A 16,533-nucleotide genomic window follows, 5' to 3' on the forward strand; every position below is an offset into this window, starting at 1 on the left:
AAAAAATGCGGTTGAAAAAAAAAAGCAGCAAAGTTTTTTTTTTTTTGGAAACTGTGGGGTTTGAACTGACTTCCCACTGTATTCCACGGAGAGTATTGGCGAAACGTTTATACCACCAGGCTACTGACCGCCTGTGACGTATCGATAAATAATTATAATATTAATTGTGAGGGCACAGGTCCGTTTGTTTTTGTTGTAATAAAAGGTTTTGATTGAGTTTGCAAGCCGGTCACTGTCACTTCAAATTGTCACTTTAATCACTTAAAATTGTAATGACTAGGCCGTTTAGACTAAACTAAATTGGATGAATCACTTCACTGGTTTTACAGGTAAACACCAACCGTCGGTTGTTTGATTTTGGTGAGATTTTAACTATGAATTTGAGCGATTTTTGTGGAGCGATTATTTGACGTGCGCACTGTTTTAAATGTTGTTGATGACCAATAAATACACATATTACAAAGCACTCTTTTCAGGGTGAAATGCCTAAAACCAAAAAAAAAAAAATATATATATATATAAACATTTGGTAACCCTAACGTATTTTTATTTGATTTTTTCGATTTTGATTTATTTGATTTTTATCGAACCCTAACGATTTTTTTTTATAAAAAATTACTTATTCTAACCCAAACGTATTTTTCCTACAATTCAAGGATTAAGTAACATTTTCAGAAATAAAGTAAAATACATTCCTACAGCCCCTTCCTTAACCCGTCTCACAACGCTGCCCAGCCAAGTATCGATAAAACTTCCCTGTTTTACACCATTTGAACAAGTGAAAATATGGAACCCAATACTATGTGTTTGACGGCCTCCGTGGTCGAGGAGTTGGAGTCTCGAATACGAATTCGGAGGTTTGGGTGCGAATTCCGTCATGCGCATATACATTTTAGTTTGATAAATTGTGTTATTTTACATTTAATTAATTCAAAATAAAACAGTCTACTTGCGACATATACTAGAGTGGTAGATACTCTCAGTATAGCCCTGGTAAAAAACCATAATACAAAAATCTAAACGTAGCTTGAAGCAGAGCTGATTAGCCAGGTACTCCCACACCTTCCGCTTCCCTTCCTCCTTACCCATCCTACTCCCTTCAGCCTAGCAACATACTCTAATTGGGCATGCCATAGTCTCACTGGCTTCGGTTATCTGGGAGCGGTTGGGACTTTTGCGCGGTGTTCACACTTTTCAATTTTCACCCTTCAGGCGTGTTTTTGGCCATCATTTCAATAGACGGAGAAAAGGAGGCTTGTTAATTATTACACAGAAAACATACATTATTTGTTGGAAATCTGTTTATTATTTTCGAAGGAATTACTTATAAAAAGGCATGACATTAGCAAAATTAGATATACATATCACAAAATACGTAAGACGCACAAATTACGAAAAGATTCTATTAGAATTACGAGATTCAATCAATATCGATTGTTGAAATCCATTTTGATGGTACGAGCTGATTGGAATAATAATAAAATGTGAAATTATTAGTAGTCGTATTCAACCCTCTTGCCGATGTAGGTCTTGATGGCTGGGATGGTGTGGATCTTCTGGATCAGCTGGTACAGGAAGGTGTACTTGGGCTGGAGGAATTCTACTCCCCACATTCCAAGGGCGGACTCCATCAGGCCAACGAACCAGAAGTCGACCCAGGAAAGCTGGAACAGAAAATAGACATTAGATATATCCTTTGCCTGCTCAACATATATATATATATATATAGTATATTTATTTACCTAGATTTACCGATGCAACCATTAGCAAGAGATAAGTGTGGTAACATATAACAAATAGCTGAAGTGAGACACGAGAATTCAGAAAAACCAAAAAATCTTGGAATAGAACATTTCATGAATGTAACCTCTCTAATCTTTTCTACTTTGATGTTTTTGGCCAACGCCAATTTCAAATTGGAATGTCGCTGGTTGATAGAAGATATAAAACTTTGAATAATTATCAAGTTTTGATTTTCAAAAATAAGAAAAGATGTCAAATTGCTTGTTCCATATCTGGTATCGATCCATAATAACTGGGTATTAATATGACTGAATATATTTAACGTTTTTCAAGAAATACAGAAATGAAGTTACGATTACAAAGTTTGTAAAATTTACCTAGTAACAGAAGTTGGAAACAGGTTTTCTCTTACATTGAAATTTTATGTTTTTAACAAATGTATTTTATTAGTTAGAGCATGTTGAGGACAGAGCTTTGATTTTTTAAATACTGCCGAAGATATAAGCCGTCTAAATATTGATATATTTACGACTGACTGAAAAGGAAATGTGACATCATGGTACATGAGTGACGGCACTTCAGCACTGCAATTAATTATGAATTGTACCGAATCGGGTCACTTTTACGTCACAAGATACAATTGCATTCGTTTTACCCAAGTTCTCTTAGAAAGTTCATAACTCGGACATTTTTGGAAATATCTAAAAACTATTTTTAATTTTGGTATCGTGAATTACTTATGGAGAATTATTTAGTATAGCTCTTCCTCCTTCTTTAACCAATATGTAATTTTAATCTCAAATCATATGTAATTTTACTGTCGTTATTAACTCTTTAAATATTCAAAAAATTAAGAGGCAACCTCATCGACCAAGACCTAAAACTAACCTTTCCGAAGAAGAATCCACTGTTGGTCTCGACCATCTTGTCCATGCGGGACAGGAAGGTGGGGAAGTATTCAGTCTCAAGGGTCTTTTTCATCGCCATCTTCCTGGTCGTATCTTTCTCGTAGTAGTATTCGGAGACCTCTGTTAATTGAAACACCAAGAAACATTTTAGCTCTGTTATGTAAATCATATTTAATATGTTTATATTAGTTGTTGATTACTGATCAGGTATAATAACTCACTGTGCCAGAAGTAGAAGATGGTCTCTGCCATGGCGTCCATCTGCCCGTTGATAATATCATCGGATCCAAAGAGGTTAAACTTCTTGCCGAAGAATCGAGCGATGGCCATAGGCTGGTACAGGACCTTTCCTTCGAATTCCAAAACTGGGAGCCTTCCGAAGGGGAAGTCTGAAAACAAAACAATGAAATTTAAACTTATTGTAATATCAAATCCACTACAAAGTACAATATTAGATCCAACAGAATTATTTATAGTGTAACGCCATCTCAGGAGGCATTATTATTTATGTATGAAAATGTAGGTACAATTTTGCTAACTTACTCTGCTTCAGGGTTGGGTACTGGGTCTTGTAGTTGATGGCAACATTCTCGAAGTTGACTCCTCCATAGGTCATCATGTACCTGATGGACTCTCCAACTCCCATGATGTCAAAGTACGTGAACTTGTAGACTGGTGCCATTTTGGTTGAGTAGCTTTACAAGTCGTTCAAAAGGAGCAAAGCTTGATCTGAATTAATGGTATTCCACTAACTGACGATACAGAGGCCGAATGCAGTATTTATAAGAACTGGTTATCAATATTAGAGAGTTATCTCTATAAAGTCAGACCATTTTGATAAATGCATAACAAACTTGCAAGTATTATCATATTTTCGGGGGAAAAATAACATTATTTTAACATCTATTTACATGCATCAGCGTTTGTTTGAATTTAACAATCAAAGTTTTTTTCTTTCTGTAGATATTGCCAGTATAATAATAGAGCACTATAAAATTATTTGCTCAATTAAACGTTATGTTCATTATTTTCCACCAAAATAAATAATAATAATAATTTAAGCTAGTAATTTAATTATTTCAATGTTATATTATGTGCTGCTAGTTTGGTGATTATTTTTTATGTATTGTTGTATTATTAATAAACATTATGATTTCGGTTGTCGGTGCATGGGTGAATGCGTGATTTAAAATTTTATTCCAGCAAAATCATTTAAATTTAATATTTTTTTATTTGAAATGTGTATTTCTTTTAATTAAATGTTTGACAGTAGTCTTAATCTTAAACATAACTCTTATTTCAATCTTGCATTCTTTGCGAATCTTAACATTTCTCACACGATCATACAAGGTTTTACACACCACAGTTCCATGCCTTACTGCCGTACCTCAGTGTGTGCACCAGCATTCCATTGTGGACTGCTAGCTTCACTTATTTGGAAAATCTTTTAAAAGCGCCCACCGCGTTCAGTCCTCCATTTCCATTAGCATTTACCCTTCTTTCAATGTATCTATCAGCCTTTCGATCTCTCGTAAATTTGTGTCTCAAATACACAAACCAAGTCAACTGTTCTAAGTATTCGTCATTCACAGTTATATTGCACACTGTTTTCGACATCTCTCTTTTAAACACCATGACTTTAGACTTACTTACATTCATCATTAACTCATTCTTCATCCTATACACGAGATACTGTAGATCTTCCATACTGTTAGACACCAGCACCGCATCATCAGCATACCACAGGCTAGACAATTTCATATAACTAATTTAATAAGTCATGTGAAGGATTACCAGAACTCGTTTGTAGCGTTACTGCTTTGTAAATAATTGCTCTGAGTATTTTGATAATATTGACTACGATATTATTCCTCTGAGCCAGAGATATGCAGCGTCCATCTATTAATTGACCAAATTAGTCATATCCGGTGCTAATCTAATTTTACAGATTAAATACGCCCCGGAAATCGGTCTGGAAACCAATCAGCAGTTTTCCCGCCTAAGCGGAAGGGAAAATTTACTTACCTTCCCAATTCAAATCGGCAATCAATCGGTAATCAATGCGATTAGAAAAGTTCCTCAAATCTTCCGAATTTACCCTGTCAGGTGTCATATCTTTCTAATTTCAGGTCATCAAGTTATTACAGGTAGGTCGTAAAGGGTAAATTAAATGATAAAAATTCATATTTATAATAAACTAGCGAAAAAGCATGAAAAATCACGGGATAGTCGGAATTCTCATCAAACCTGTTCCCATTTTGAAAATGAAAAAAATTAATAATATTATTTCAATTTGGGAGGCGGGTATGAGTAATGGGTAATGGGTACCGTCGCCCCGGATACCATTTATTGTATAACCAACATCTATGCCCTAGGTCGCCCCAAGTGGTTGGCTATGTTTGGTGATTTATCAGTTTAGGTCTGGGCGGCGGATGTATCTGCCTACCTCCTGCGTGGTGGGTCGGATCGAGAGAGACTGGTTGAGGGACGTATTTTGACCTCTCCGACCGGACTCTCTTGACCCATCGCCTTGCACCGCATTGAGAAGGTTAGATTCATACGTATGGATTGCAATCCTGGACTCCGAGATTCCTAACCACCCCTCAAACCTTTGTCCTTCCACACAGCAGCCTTTAAGATCACATAGATCCTTTTTAAAGTTAATTTCTTTCCAAGGTTCCTGCTTTATGGTTAGTCTGAATTATTCTCACATTACAGTTACATCTTTGAAAACCACACTCAAATTCAAAAGAATTTGAGACATTGAACCAGATTTTATGCAGGACTAAGGCACAGACAACAGAAATTATTATGTTTGATGATATAATATTTTCGATGTATGGTCAGACTGGTAAACAACGGGTTCGTAAATTCCATCTACAAAATCTGTATTATCTCTAAATAGTATAAAATAAAGTCGCTATCCGCTTCTGTCTGTTTGTGCGCTTAGTTCTGTGCAACGGATTATGATAGGATTTTCACTATCATTTATAAAATTTCTTCTGGAAGTTTTATATTTATAATACACGCATATTATATTATAGTAAAGTAAATTAAAGTAGAGAAAAGTCCAGTAACGCCAGGTACAAGTCAGATAGTTAACTAATTTTTTTTTTTTTTTCTTTTATATTTACTCCACACAGGAGGCCCTGAAGAAAATAATTTCCCTCAGGGCCTATGTAATCTTTGGGGATGCTGTGTGGAGGGTCTTTTTGTGGAGAGGAAGGAGTGAACATGGGTCTTGAAGAGTCCCATGTTGTAGGAGGGAGGAAACACAGAGGCCGGCAGTTCGTTCCACAGCCGAGCTGTTGAACTTAAGAACGAATCGTAGAAGCAACCCGTTCTCATGTGACAAGTGTCAACTGTGTACAAATGTTGGGCGCGCGTTTGGCGTGTATCCCGACTACGCACCGGTGCCGAAGGGATCAATGACGCTAGTTCCTCAGAGCATCTTCCATTGTAATACCGATAGAACAAGGACAGCATACCTACCTGACGCCTGTGCTCTAAAGATTGCAGTCCGTTTGTTAAGATTGGGGAATCTATCAAACGGACCGCCCGTTTCTGCACAGAGTCAAGGGTTTTTTTCAGGTATTTTGGGGCTCCAGACCAGAGATGGCTGCCAAATTCGACAGTAGGGCGCACTTGCGATTTGTACAGGGTGAGCAGTTGTGTACTATTAAAGTATCTGCGGGCCCTGTACAGTACGCCCAGCTTCTGAGAGGCCAACTTTACTCTGGCTTGGAGCCCCCGTACCTGAGCTGGTCACTTATAGTTACGCCAAGCATATCAATGGAAGGCCTGTTCGGAAGATTGCTTCCATTGAAGGAGACTAGATTATCATTTGGATCCCTTTTAGACGTAATCAGACAGGATTGGGTCTTTGAAACATTAAATTCGACGAGATTATTTTTACCCAAGGAGGAAATACTCTCGAGATAACCGTCTATTCTCTGCTTCAAAGCCCTCCGAGCCGTTGGAGTTATACATATATATACTAATAAATCAGTTTACGGTTTTCAATAGGTGGCACTGACGACGTATCCACTCACTGGATCAGCTATGGCTGAGATATAAAAATCCTTACCTCTGAACCCCAAGTCCCCCGGATTCAAATACCGGGGAACAACGTTATATTTTTAACGGTTCAAAATTTGCACTATATTTGAAACTCGTTCTAAAATAAAATTTACTCCTATTATCGCCCTAATTAGAGACAACTGTTATAGGTGAAAAGGTAGCTTGAAGTAGATATGGCTAAGTCTTAAGGGGAACAGTTGACGGCCTTTTTCATACAATAGTTAAATTTAGATTTTTGGCCAAAATACCCAACCAAAGTGAGTAATTGTTTTTTTTTTTAAATCAAATGGTTTAACAAAAATCTAGTACGGATATGCGCTGATTTGATTATTTTAGTTTCAAATTATAAAAAAATGGGTAATTAAAGAAATCGATTTTTTTGCAATTATTTGTGACTTTATGGTAATTAATTAAAAAAATAATCTTGCCGTTTTTTACTATGGAAATATAAAATATGAATTATTAAATAAAAACAAATTTTGTCGAAAATAAATTTTAAATTAAATAAATTATAATTACCATTAACTAAAAAAAATTAAAAATTGCCTCTAAAATCATGAAAAGTTGAATTCTGCCTGTTTTTTTTTATTTTAAAACTTATTATTTAGTTTTGTAAAGTATTTTGGCCTTAAATCCAAATTAAAATTTGTATGAAGAATTTCGCGCAGTCATTCCTCTTAACAATTACATACATAGTGCATTCAAATTTACATAATAATAATAGTTTAATTCCCGGCTGCATGAATTTATTTCTGTGTTCCCAATGGTTATCTCCGTCATTGACAGCATATATTGTTTTCCTAGCCACAGAACATAGCTGCAGGACTAACTTGACAACGGTCGTGCCTGTAAGGGATGTATTTAGCATCATCGAAGCTGCCTTCAAAAGGCCAACTCTGTATTACTAGTATAGATATAGTTTTTTAATAATAAATTGAAATGAATTGGATTCACAGTTCAATTTATCCATATTCGCACTACAGCTATAAAAGAAAATAAAAAATAAGATAGGAACAAAATGAATCAACGTACACACAAGTAATTATAACGAATACCAAGAAGATAGAAGAGAAAAACGAAGTAATTGATACCTTCCTAGATTAAATAGCAGAAAGCAATATTAAAAGAAATCGTAAGATTTTCGGTTAATATTTTCATAAAAAAGTAAGTTACTGATTACATATTTATGATAATGTTAAAAATTTCTGTTTTAAATTTAAAAAGGAATAAATGAAAACATCAACGGAACTAATTTTATTTCCAAGCCCATGTAGCCTTTGGACAGAATATAAATAGAAAAGAACCTACTTTTATTTACCCTTTAAAGATGTACCTGAAATGAAAACATTCCGTTTCATGAACAGCTGAGCTTTATTGTTTTCATTTATAACACAGTAGAGACTTAAACCTAATAATCTGTTTATTGGTGATAATATTATAGCTTGATTCAGATACTGATGGGATAATCGAAAGTGCACAAAAAATATAAATGGCATGATGTATTATATACTGAAAAATATGGCATTCAAAAACTGAAGAAAAAAAACACTACAGAAAAAATAAAAAACTTTTATGAAAACCAGTTTATTTATTAAAAATTGTAATTGTTTTTCTATTTATAGTTCTTATATTTTTCTCCAGATCAGATTGCGGAAATATGATCCGAAGACTTTTATTAAAGCCTTCTCCAAAATACTAACCTCACAACAACAAATACTTTAAAAACTAAACACAAAACACCCCTTAAAACGTACGGTTAAAACATGACAACTCGAGCGATTTGTGTCATATATGCATTTATTATATTTTTATTTATTAATTATAAACGCTCTGTTGGGCTTTTACATGGTACATATTTTACAAGACTTACTGCATACTATAGTGACAACAGGAGTTTTTTTTACAACCATTCCTCAACACTCCTTAAGGCGATGCACTACGTCGTGTAATATTTTAAATCGAGCCGCTATCAATAATACCCCTTACGTAGATGGCGATAGAGTTTAAATTACCGCTTAACACCATCATCCTGTTTTGATTTATGCAAGAAAAAAACATGGCCAAAAATTGCCTTTAATTTTATTTTGTGGATGTTCAGGCATAATTATTAATTTTTTTCCGATAATTTTATAAATAACTTTATTTGCAACATTATAAAACAAAATCATAATCCAAAATGGGTTGGTAAGTAGAAAATTTTGAACGTTAAAACAGTTTTCATAGGCCTTATGCATTATTTTTTCTGGGCTTATAAAAAGACTTACTAAAAAATACTCGATTATTTCAAAGGCCAAGATGTATTCTACTCGCAGTATTTAATTAAAGCAACATTTCTAGGCGACCAAATTTTCAAACCAAAAACACACGATTTTGCCTCACTACGTATGGCATCGCCTTAATATGGAAACATATGAAACTGCTTACAGCGGTTTAAAGCCAATGAATCCACCTTTATGGCTTTATCCCATATTATTTAGGTTATATAAATTTGGCACGTAATGGCAAGCGATCGCTCAAGACGTTTTTGCCAACTTGGCATTATGGCGAAAATCGCCCAAGCGAAATTAAATAGTATCATGTTACACCCAAAAAGACCAAAAGTGGAAGAAAATGTTATTTTATTTAGGAACAAGCGCCTTGTTCCGCCTATTGGCGATGTAATCCCGGATGGCCGGGATTCTGCCCACCTCCTCGATGAGCTTCAGGAGGAAAGGAAACTTTCCGTCGATTAGACTGACCCCAAAGTACATCTCCAAAACCTCCAGAGCACCGAAGAAGAAAATGTCGAGCCACGAAAGCTGAAACAAAATGAACAAGTGTTAGCTACATATAATATAAAAACCATACAAAATAAGTATAGCTGAAAATATTAAATTGGGCCACATATTTTCAAATATGTAAGTAACTAACTAACTAACCATCACGCCGTTTCTCCGAAGGGGTAGGCAGAGAGGACGGACCGCCAAACAACTCGGTCTTGGCACACACTTCTTGCCTCATTCACATTCATACATACCCTTCTATTATTCTGACTCTTGACATGGCCAGACTCGAGTATCTGATTCACTTGATCGTGCCATGTCTTCCTCGGGCGTCCCCGACTTCTGCTACCATTCGCATTTGCATCATATATCCTCCTTAAACTCCTTTCTTCGCTCATTCGCTCTACATGCCCAAACCATCTAAGCGTCCCTTTCTTAATCTTACTTATTGTGCTTATATCAGCCTTGCACTCTTTGCGGATCTCTACATTCTTCACACGATTATAAATGGTTTTAACACACATACGCGTCAGAGATCTGATTTCAACAGCATTCAATCTACTTTCATCCTTTCTTTGCCAGTTCCATGCCTCACTTTCATGCATCAGTAGGTACCAGCACTCCATTGTGAACTGCTAACATCGCTTCTTTGGATATTTTTTTTAGCGCCAACTGCGTTCAGTCCTCCATTAATGGAGTTACCTACATTTAACCTTCATTCAATATATCTGTCAGCCTTTCCAACTCTCTAGAACATACTTCCTAAATACACAAACTCATCCACCTGCTCCAAGTATTCCTCATTCACAACTATATTCCACACTGTTTCCGTACTCTCTCTTTCAAGCACCATTACTTTAGACTTACTTACATTCATCATTAACTCATTCTTCATGCACACTTCATTCATCCTAGACACGAGAGACTGTAGATCATCCATACTATTAGCAATCAGCACCGCATCATCAGCATACAACAGGCAACATACTTTAAGATTACTCATATGTAAATACGTTTCTTTCATGCTAGTGCAAACTAAATATAATTTCATTGCATTTAATGGAGTATAGTTTTAAATAGTTAGCGTAACATTCATAAATATTTTGAAAAAGTTACCTTTAAAAAATCAAAGTTTTTTTTAATTAACACATTCATTTTAATTAACAGATTGAACCTTTCGCAGTCAACCGCGTTAACAAATGAGTCAAATCCCAAATGGGTAGGACTAACATGTATTTATTTTGACTACTGTAAAGTCATCCAATTTCAGAGAAATCCGTACGTGTCTTCATATTTATGAATGATTACCACCAAAAGTCGATAGAGTGAATTGCCATCGACAACGAATCTATCTGCAGAGTTTAAGCTCGGTCGGATGTCGGGAAGTAGGTTAATTTCCTTTTCCATGATTTGCATTCCTTCATCCATGAAAACAAATTCCAAATTGTAAACAAATTATTTAAAATATGGATTGATTTTGAAATAATATTTCTAAATTCGTGTCCTAGTTTATGAAATTTGAGTATTGGGGGCGAGTACAAAAAAATGTCAACTACCAAATTTCACTGTCAAATGACAGTGAAATTTGGTAGTTGACCTAGTGAATCGATGTTATGACCTAGTAAGGGTGAATGACAGAGAAGTTAAAGATTATTAGCATGAGAAATGGACATACGGATTCTGCCACTATCCTATTAGTGTGTAATAGTAATTAATCATTTGTTCAAGCATAAAAGACATGAAAGAAATACATAAGTTAAATCCAAAAATTATCTTTCAATAACTAAGGTTATGACGACAATTATGTTATTTTCATCGATGCTTACCTTCGAGGAGAAGTGACCTTCATTGTTTTCAACTGCGGTTTCAAAACGGTGCAAATAATAATGAGATATCTCTGACATCAGCTCGTTCCTCAAAGCTGCTCTCTCTTCTTTATCTGCAGTTTGGTACCAGGCCTCAGATTCTGGATGATAAAGGATTAGAAATTAGCTAGAAGTTTAACCAATGTTGTTAATTATTCATATATTTAATGTTAAACTATCCCCAGAAACATGTTATTAAAGTCTTGATATGTTTCCAAGTGGAAACATGGAGACAGGTAACATATATTTATTTAATTATACTAGGTTTCACAGACGATCTCACTACTCAAACATAGGATACCTTAATTTGCATACAAAACTATAAAATTATATACTCGTAAAAACTCACTCAAATGACTAAGAGTACAAAGAGAGTCAAAAAACAAAAGAGACACAAATAGAGACACATGAGACACACGTCACACTCAAAAGAGACACAAGTAATACATAATATAATTAGCGCGACTATATAACTTTAGCGTTTACTTTAGCACGCTCTTTATTATTATAAAGTCGACTATATATAAATATATTTTATCATAAAACAGATGCCTCATCAAGTCGATCAACATCCTTTGTTAATAATAACAGGGGAGTTGGTAGGTACTAACTTTGCAACATTTCGTAGACCATAAGACCTAGGGTGTCCAGTTGGGCATCAAGCCAATGATCTCCGGAGATAAGTCCTGCTGCAGCACCGATACACCTTCCAACAGCGACTGCATTTTGGAAATCGACAACGCCTTCTTTTTCTGAAAATAAGGTTTCAAATCAAATTGGAAACATAAAAAACAGTATAATCTCCAAAAAAACATTGGAAGGGAACTAAATGAGGACAATATCCAACACAGTGTTCAAGATGAAATCAGAAAAGTTTTTATCGTCTTCATTTTCGGTAATTGGACCAATGAAGAAATAAGAATTTTTGAGAGAAAGACAAAAGGTACAAGGCAAAACAAATAAAACAAATAATCAGGCGTGAAGTAGCTTTCCATTCAGTCTTCTATCTTATAGCATAGCATATGTGTAAGTACTCTGACCAATAACTCATCAACAACGTTAACAGATTATCCATGGAATTTAATTCATAATTTGACCATCGTCATTTTACTCATTTATTGTAATCAGCCAAAAAATATTACAATATACTTGCGTTTTTCTTCTAGCCACTCTTCAACAGAGATCTTAAGTTTTCCAAGCTTCTCTCCTCCGACGTGAAGTAACATCATTATACTCTCAGCAGCCCCATGCTTCCCAGCATTAACCACACCTACAGTAGACATTTTGACTAGCAGTATAACAACAAAACACACAAGTTATTAGAGCAACAGTTCTCCATTCAATTCACAAAGGTAATAAAATAATGAAACAGCTGTTCAAACTTGAATCGTCATTATTTTCATAATATATTTTCATGTGTAGGGTTATCAGTTGTTGGCACAACATGATTCATAATGAATAACAAAGATTTCTTATCTGGCAGATTAATTGTTTCCAGCGAGACAAAATATTCAAAATAATTGTGATTAGTGCGTACCTATCATCACTCCGTTCTTTTGTTCATTATTTTTGACAATATCTTGCTTGACCTAGGTCATACAAAAAATATGGATAAGATTTGGGTCTAAATGCGTGTGCGATTTTGTGCAATTTTTATCGTATCTATAAATATGGGTTGCCATGCAAACACGCAATAAAAATGAAACAAAATAATATTCTCATTTGTTGAACTATAATAAGTAATGCGTATTCATGACTTAGTGATCCACTCTTTGAACTGGGTTTTAAAATACCGATGTACTTATAAAAGAGAATCCATCACACCCAATTTTTAAATTAGACTAATTGAACTTGGGAACTGATGAAACAATAAAACAAGGTATTTATTGAGAACAAGCTGTACCCAGTCACGCGTTGCTGCGCCTCAGTCTATCTGTGCAGACATAAAAACAATAGCAAGTGTTGTTTTTATGTCTAAAAGATGACTTTTTTTTTAAAAAGCCAGATTAAACCAGTCACAGGTGACATCTATATAATATAAAAATATATTTTAAAAACACACGCGTGATTGAATGAAACGATGTGCCAAAAATTCAAAGCAGTTGGTATAGAACTTTTGGAGATTTAAGATTTTGAAGAAACGAACATTTACATTTTTATTTTTTTTTATTTTTTTTTAAATTTGCCGGTAACCCGGGCGTTTATTGACATCAATATTTGTTTACAAATTATGTGCGCTACCCGACTCACTAGACAATATCTGTTCTGAGCCGGGTAGCAGTATCTACCATAACATATATCAATAATAATAAAAGTGAATAAAAATACAAAGTAAATAAATAAAAATACAAAATACAGGAAAAAGAAACGTAATTAAAAAATAAAAGATTACCTAGATAAAATAATCTAAATATAAATTATTACATACATATGTAACAGTAATTGAAAATTTTTTTTTTTTTTAATATGTCATATAAAAATTAGCATGGAAGGTTTGCAAGTAACTTGTTAATGCAATTTCTTTTTTTGTTTATTAGCCACGTATTAAAGTATTTATATGTACATTTTCTGTTGATTTGAGTTGTATGTTGTGTTTCTTTTAAGAAAATATTGAATATGGAAGGTGCGAGGTAAGATTCATGTTTTTTAGCAAGAGTGGATTTAATTTTTGGCACTTGTAAATGATTGTTAGATTTAGCTCTAGTGTTCTGGGAGTGAGATATGTGTGAAGGTGACGATTTTATGCAATTTGTATGGATAATTTTTTTTATAAATAGCTTCCTGATATCAAGTATTTTATTTTTAATTAAAAGATTTTCAGTGGGATAAAGATATGGTTTTTTGAACATAGTTCTAATAAGTGCTTTATGAGCTGTATTAAGTAGCTTGATTTATGTGTCTGCGGCACCACCCCATGCCGATATACCATAAATTAAAATGCTTTGACAAAGGGAAAAGTAGACATTTTTTAGTAGTTTAAGTGACATAATGTTTCTAATCGTTTTAAAAATGTATATTTGTTTCCGGATTCTCATTACAAGTGAAATTATGTGAAGTTCCCATTTTAGTTTGCAATCCACTGTTAAACCAAGATACTTAATATTATATTTATATAGATAGATAGCCCCCCCCCCATACACACAAGCCCTGCTTTTTTAAGGGGGTACATCATATACTTATTATATTATGTAGTTAATAACTGTATTATATTGTGTAATGTAATTCATGTATCTTTGTTAATTAATAAAAAATAAAAAAAATAGATTAGTCTTAAATGATAATTTATCTGCAAGGAGCCAATATCGAAAGGTAATGGTTAGATAGTGGACTCGGTGGAAGTGTAAGTATACCTTTGGAAAAATACACTATTTTAAGATGTAAAACAAACTCCCACCCAATATACGGGGTTTTCCAATAAGAGGTGTTATTTTGAATAGCCAGCTATTTCGGTAGATGCTTCTTTTGAAGTCGTCATTTTTTAACATTTGACAAGTAGAGACTACGCCATTAATAACAACGCATTGAAATTATTAAAATTCACTTGAGTGAATCAAATGCAAATCATCTTGAGTGATGAGGCCCATTTCCACCTCGGTGGCTTCGTCAACAAGCAAAATTGTCGCATCTGGGGCTCAGAAAACCCAAAAGTTATTGTTGAAAAGCCTCTCTATTCTCAACGTATGACTGTTTGGTGCGGTTTATGGTCCGGCGAAGTCATTGGACATTACTTTTTCGAAAATGAGGCTGGAGCAATAGTTACAGTGAATGGATCGCTATCGAGAGATGATTAATGATTTTTTATGGCCGGAATTGGATGGTACTGACCTGGACAACGTTTACTTTCACAAGACGGCGCTACGTGCCACACAAGCAACGAAACCATTGATCTTTTACGATTGAATATCAAAATAACACCTCTAAATGCAGTACAGCATATCTTGGCTTAAGGAATTATTATCAGATTGATAAAGAACTGGCTAGTATTGAACCATAGAAGTCGCTAAAGAGGAAGCTAAAAGCCAAAAATGTGTATATTCTTGGTATACCTTATGTCTTCATGAATATAGGTAATAGGCATTAAAACCGTTTGATAAAGCGGAGTTTAGAAACGCTGGATTTCAAGTACAAAAGCGGTTTTTATTTATTTTTTAAACAATTTTATAAGAAAGCAAAAAGTAAATCAAGGGAAACTGTCACAGAAAATCTGAGCTATAATATTATATTTTTTTTAATTCGTTTTTTTATGCGTTTTTACATTTTAATTGAAAAAAAAAATTGTTAGTAGTTTACATTTATATTTTTTAATGAGTGATTACATTTTATACAGGAAAACTTCCAATTTATCTAAATCATATTTTTTTGTATTATTATATTCAAAATGTAAACCAATTCGTTATAAAAATTAATCGAAAATAGTGATTTAACATTAAGCTTCGCCTGAAAACCCTCTTTCCAAAACCTAGTTCCCCTCAGCACAAGATCTCCTAGTGAGGAGGAATAAGAAAGCCTTAATTAACTATTTTTATATTTGTATTTCATTTTCTTCTTTAAAATTTCAATATAATATATAATAAGTAAATAAATACAAGGATCAAGACTTAGCAGCGTGTCAATGGTGAAGCTTGGGATGGTGCTCATCCAGCTTAAACAATAACACATGATCACGATGATATTGATGATTGATTTATGGATAGTACACAACTGCTGATCATATACAAACGCAATGGCACTCCACTGTTTAATTTGGCAGTCATCTCTGGTCTGGAGCACATAAACACATACTTCACCATAATCTAAACATCTACCCTGACGATAATCATTGTAACGCTGCCCAAAACGTTGGCTAAGGAAAAAGGAAGTGAAGTGCCATAAAAACACAAAAATGAAAAGGAATAATTATAATAACGGTTCAAAATAATGTGTTAGTGCACTAACACCTAACGTGAGTATAGTCTCCATCAAACCCTTTATGGCGTGTGTACGATATAACCGTGATCGCTATTATACATTCACATGCACAACTACAATAATACACAATGTGTAAAACATAAATCCTACTGACACCACCACCAGGAGAACAGTCCGTGTAGAGGGGTGACTGGGGGGTGACCCAGTGACCTTGCACTGCCCTAACCCAGTTAGGAGCTGCGGGTTCTGAAGTGTAGGATTTCAATG

The 16,533-nt window shown here is 34.4% G+C and overlaps 2 protein-coding genes across 2 annotated transcripts; both read right to left on the minus strand.

Annotated features, from left to right (window-relative positions):
- Positions 1 to 1,283: 1,283 nt before the first annotated feature.
- Positions 1,284 to 3,420, minus strand: LOC149417764 (glutathione S-transferase-like). Its single transcript, XM_089639403.1, has 4 exons — positions 3,195 to 3,420; positions 2,873 to 3,040; positions 2,632 to 2,771; positions 1,284 to 1,664 (listed from the first exon to the last, which is right to left on the minus strand). Exons 1-4 carry the CDS (start codon positions 3,331 to 3,333, stop codon positions 1,494 to 1,496), a joined length of 618 nt encoding a protein of 205 aa, XP_089495529.1. The 5' UTR covers positions 3,334 to 3,420; the 3' UTR covers positions 1,284 to 1,493.
- Positions 3,421 to 8,296: 4,876 nt separating this feature from the next.
- Positions 8,297 to 12,730, minus strand: LOC149417765 (glutathione S-transferase-like). Its single transcript, XM_089639407.1, has 4 exons — positions 12,512 to 12,730; positions 11,970 to 12,110; positions 11,320 to 11,459; positions 8,297 to 9,529 (listed from the first exon to the last, which is right to left on the minus strand). The coding sequence occupies exons 1-4, from the start codon at positions 12,639 to 12,641 to the stop codon at positions 9,350 to 9,352; spliced, it is 591 nt and encodes a 196-aa protein (XP_089495533.1). The 5' UTR covers positions 12,642 to 12,730; the 3' UTR covers positions 8,297 to 9,349.
- Positions 12,731 to 16,533: the final 3,803 nt, after the last annotated feature.

Source organism: Hesperophylax consimilis, chromosome 14 (genome assembly GCF_061612785.1).
Source record: "Hesperophylax consimilis isolate HC1 chromosome 14, BYU_Hcon_1.0, whole genome shotgun sequence".
NCBI classification, from domain to species: domain Eukaryota; kingdom Metazoa; phylum Arthropoda; class Insecta; order Trichoptera; family Limnephilidae; genus Hesperophylax; species Hesperophylax consimilis.

Coding starts and splice junctions, on each gene's coding strand:
- LOC149417764 (XM_089639403.1), bottom strand. CDS start 3,333: ATGGCACCAGTCTACAAGTTCACGTACTTTGACATCATGGGAGTTGGA. Junction 3,041..3,194: donor GTACCCAACCCTGAAGCAGA/GTAAGTTAGCAA, acceptor TTTTGTTTTCAG/ACTTCCCCTTCGGAAGGCTC. Junction 2,772..2,872: donor CATCTTCTACTTCTGGCACA/GTGAGTTATTAT, acceptor TTCAATTAACAG/AGGTCTCCGAATACTACTAC.
- LOC149417765 (XM_089639407.1), bottom strand. CDS start 12,641: ATGTCTACTGTAGGTGTGGTTAATGCTGGGAAGCATGGGGCTGCTGAG. Junction 11,460..11,969: donor GGTCTACGAAATGTTGCAAA/GTTAGTACCTAC, acceptor TTTATCATCCAG/AATCTGAGGCCTGGTACCAA. Junction 9,530..11,319: donor AAGGTCACTTCTCCTCGAAG/GTAAGCATCGAT, acceptor ATTTTGTTTCAG/CTTTCGTGGCTCGACATTTT.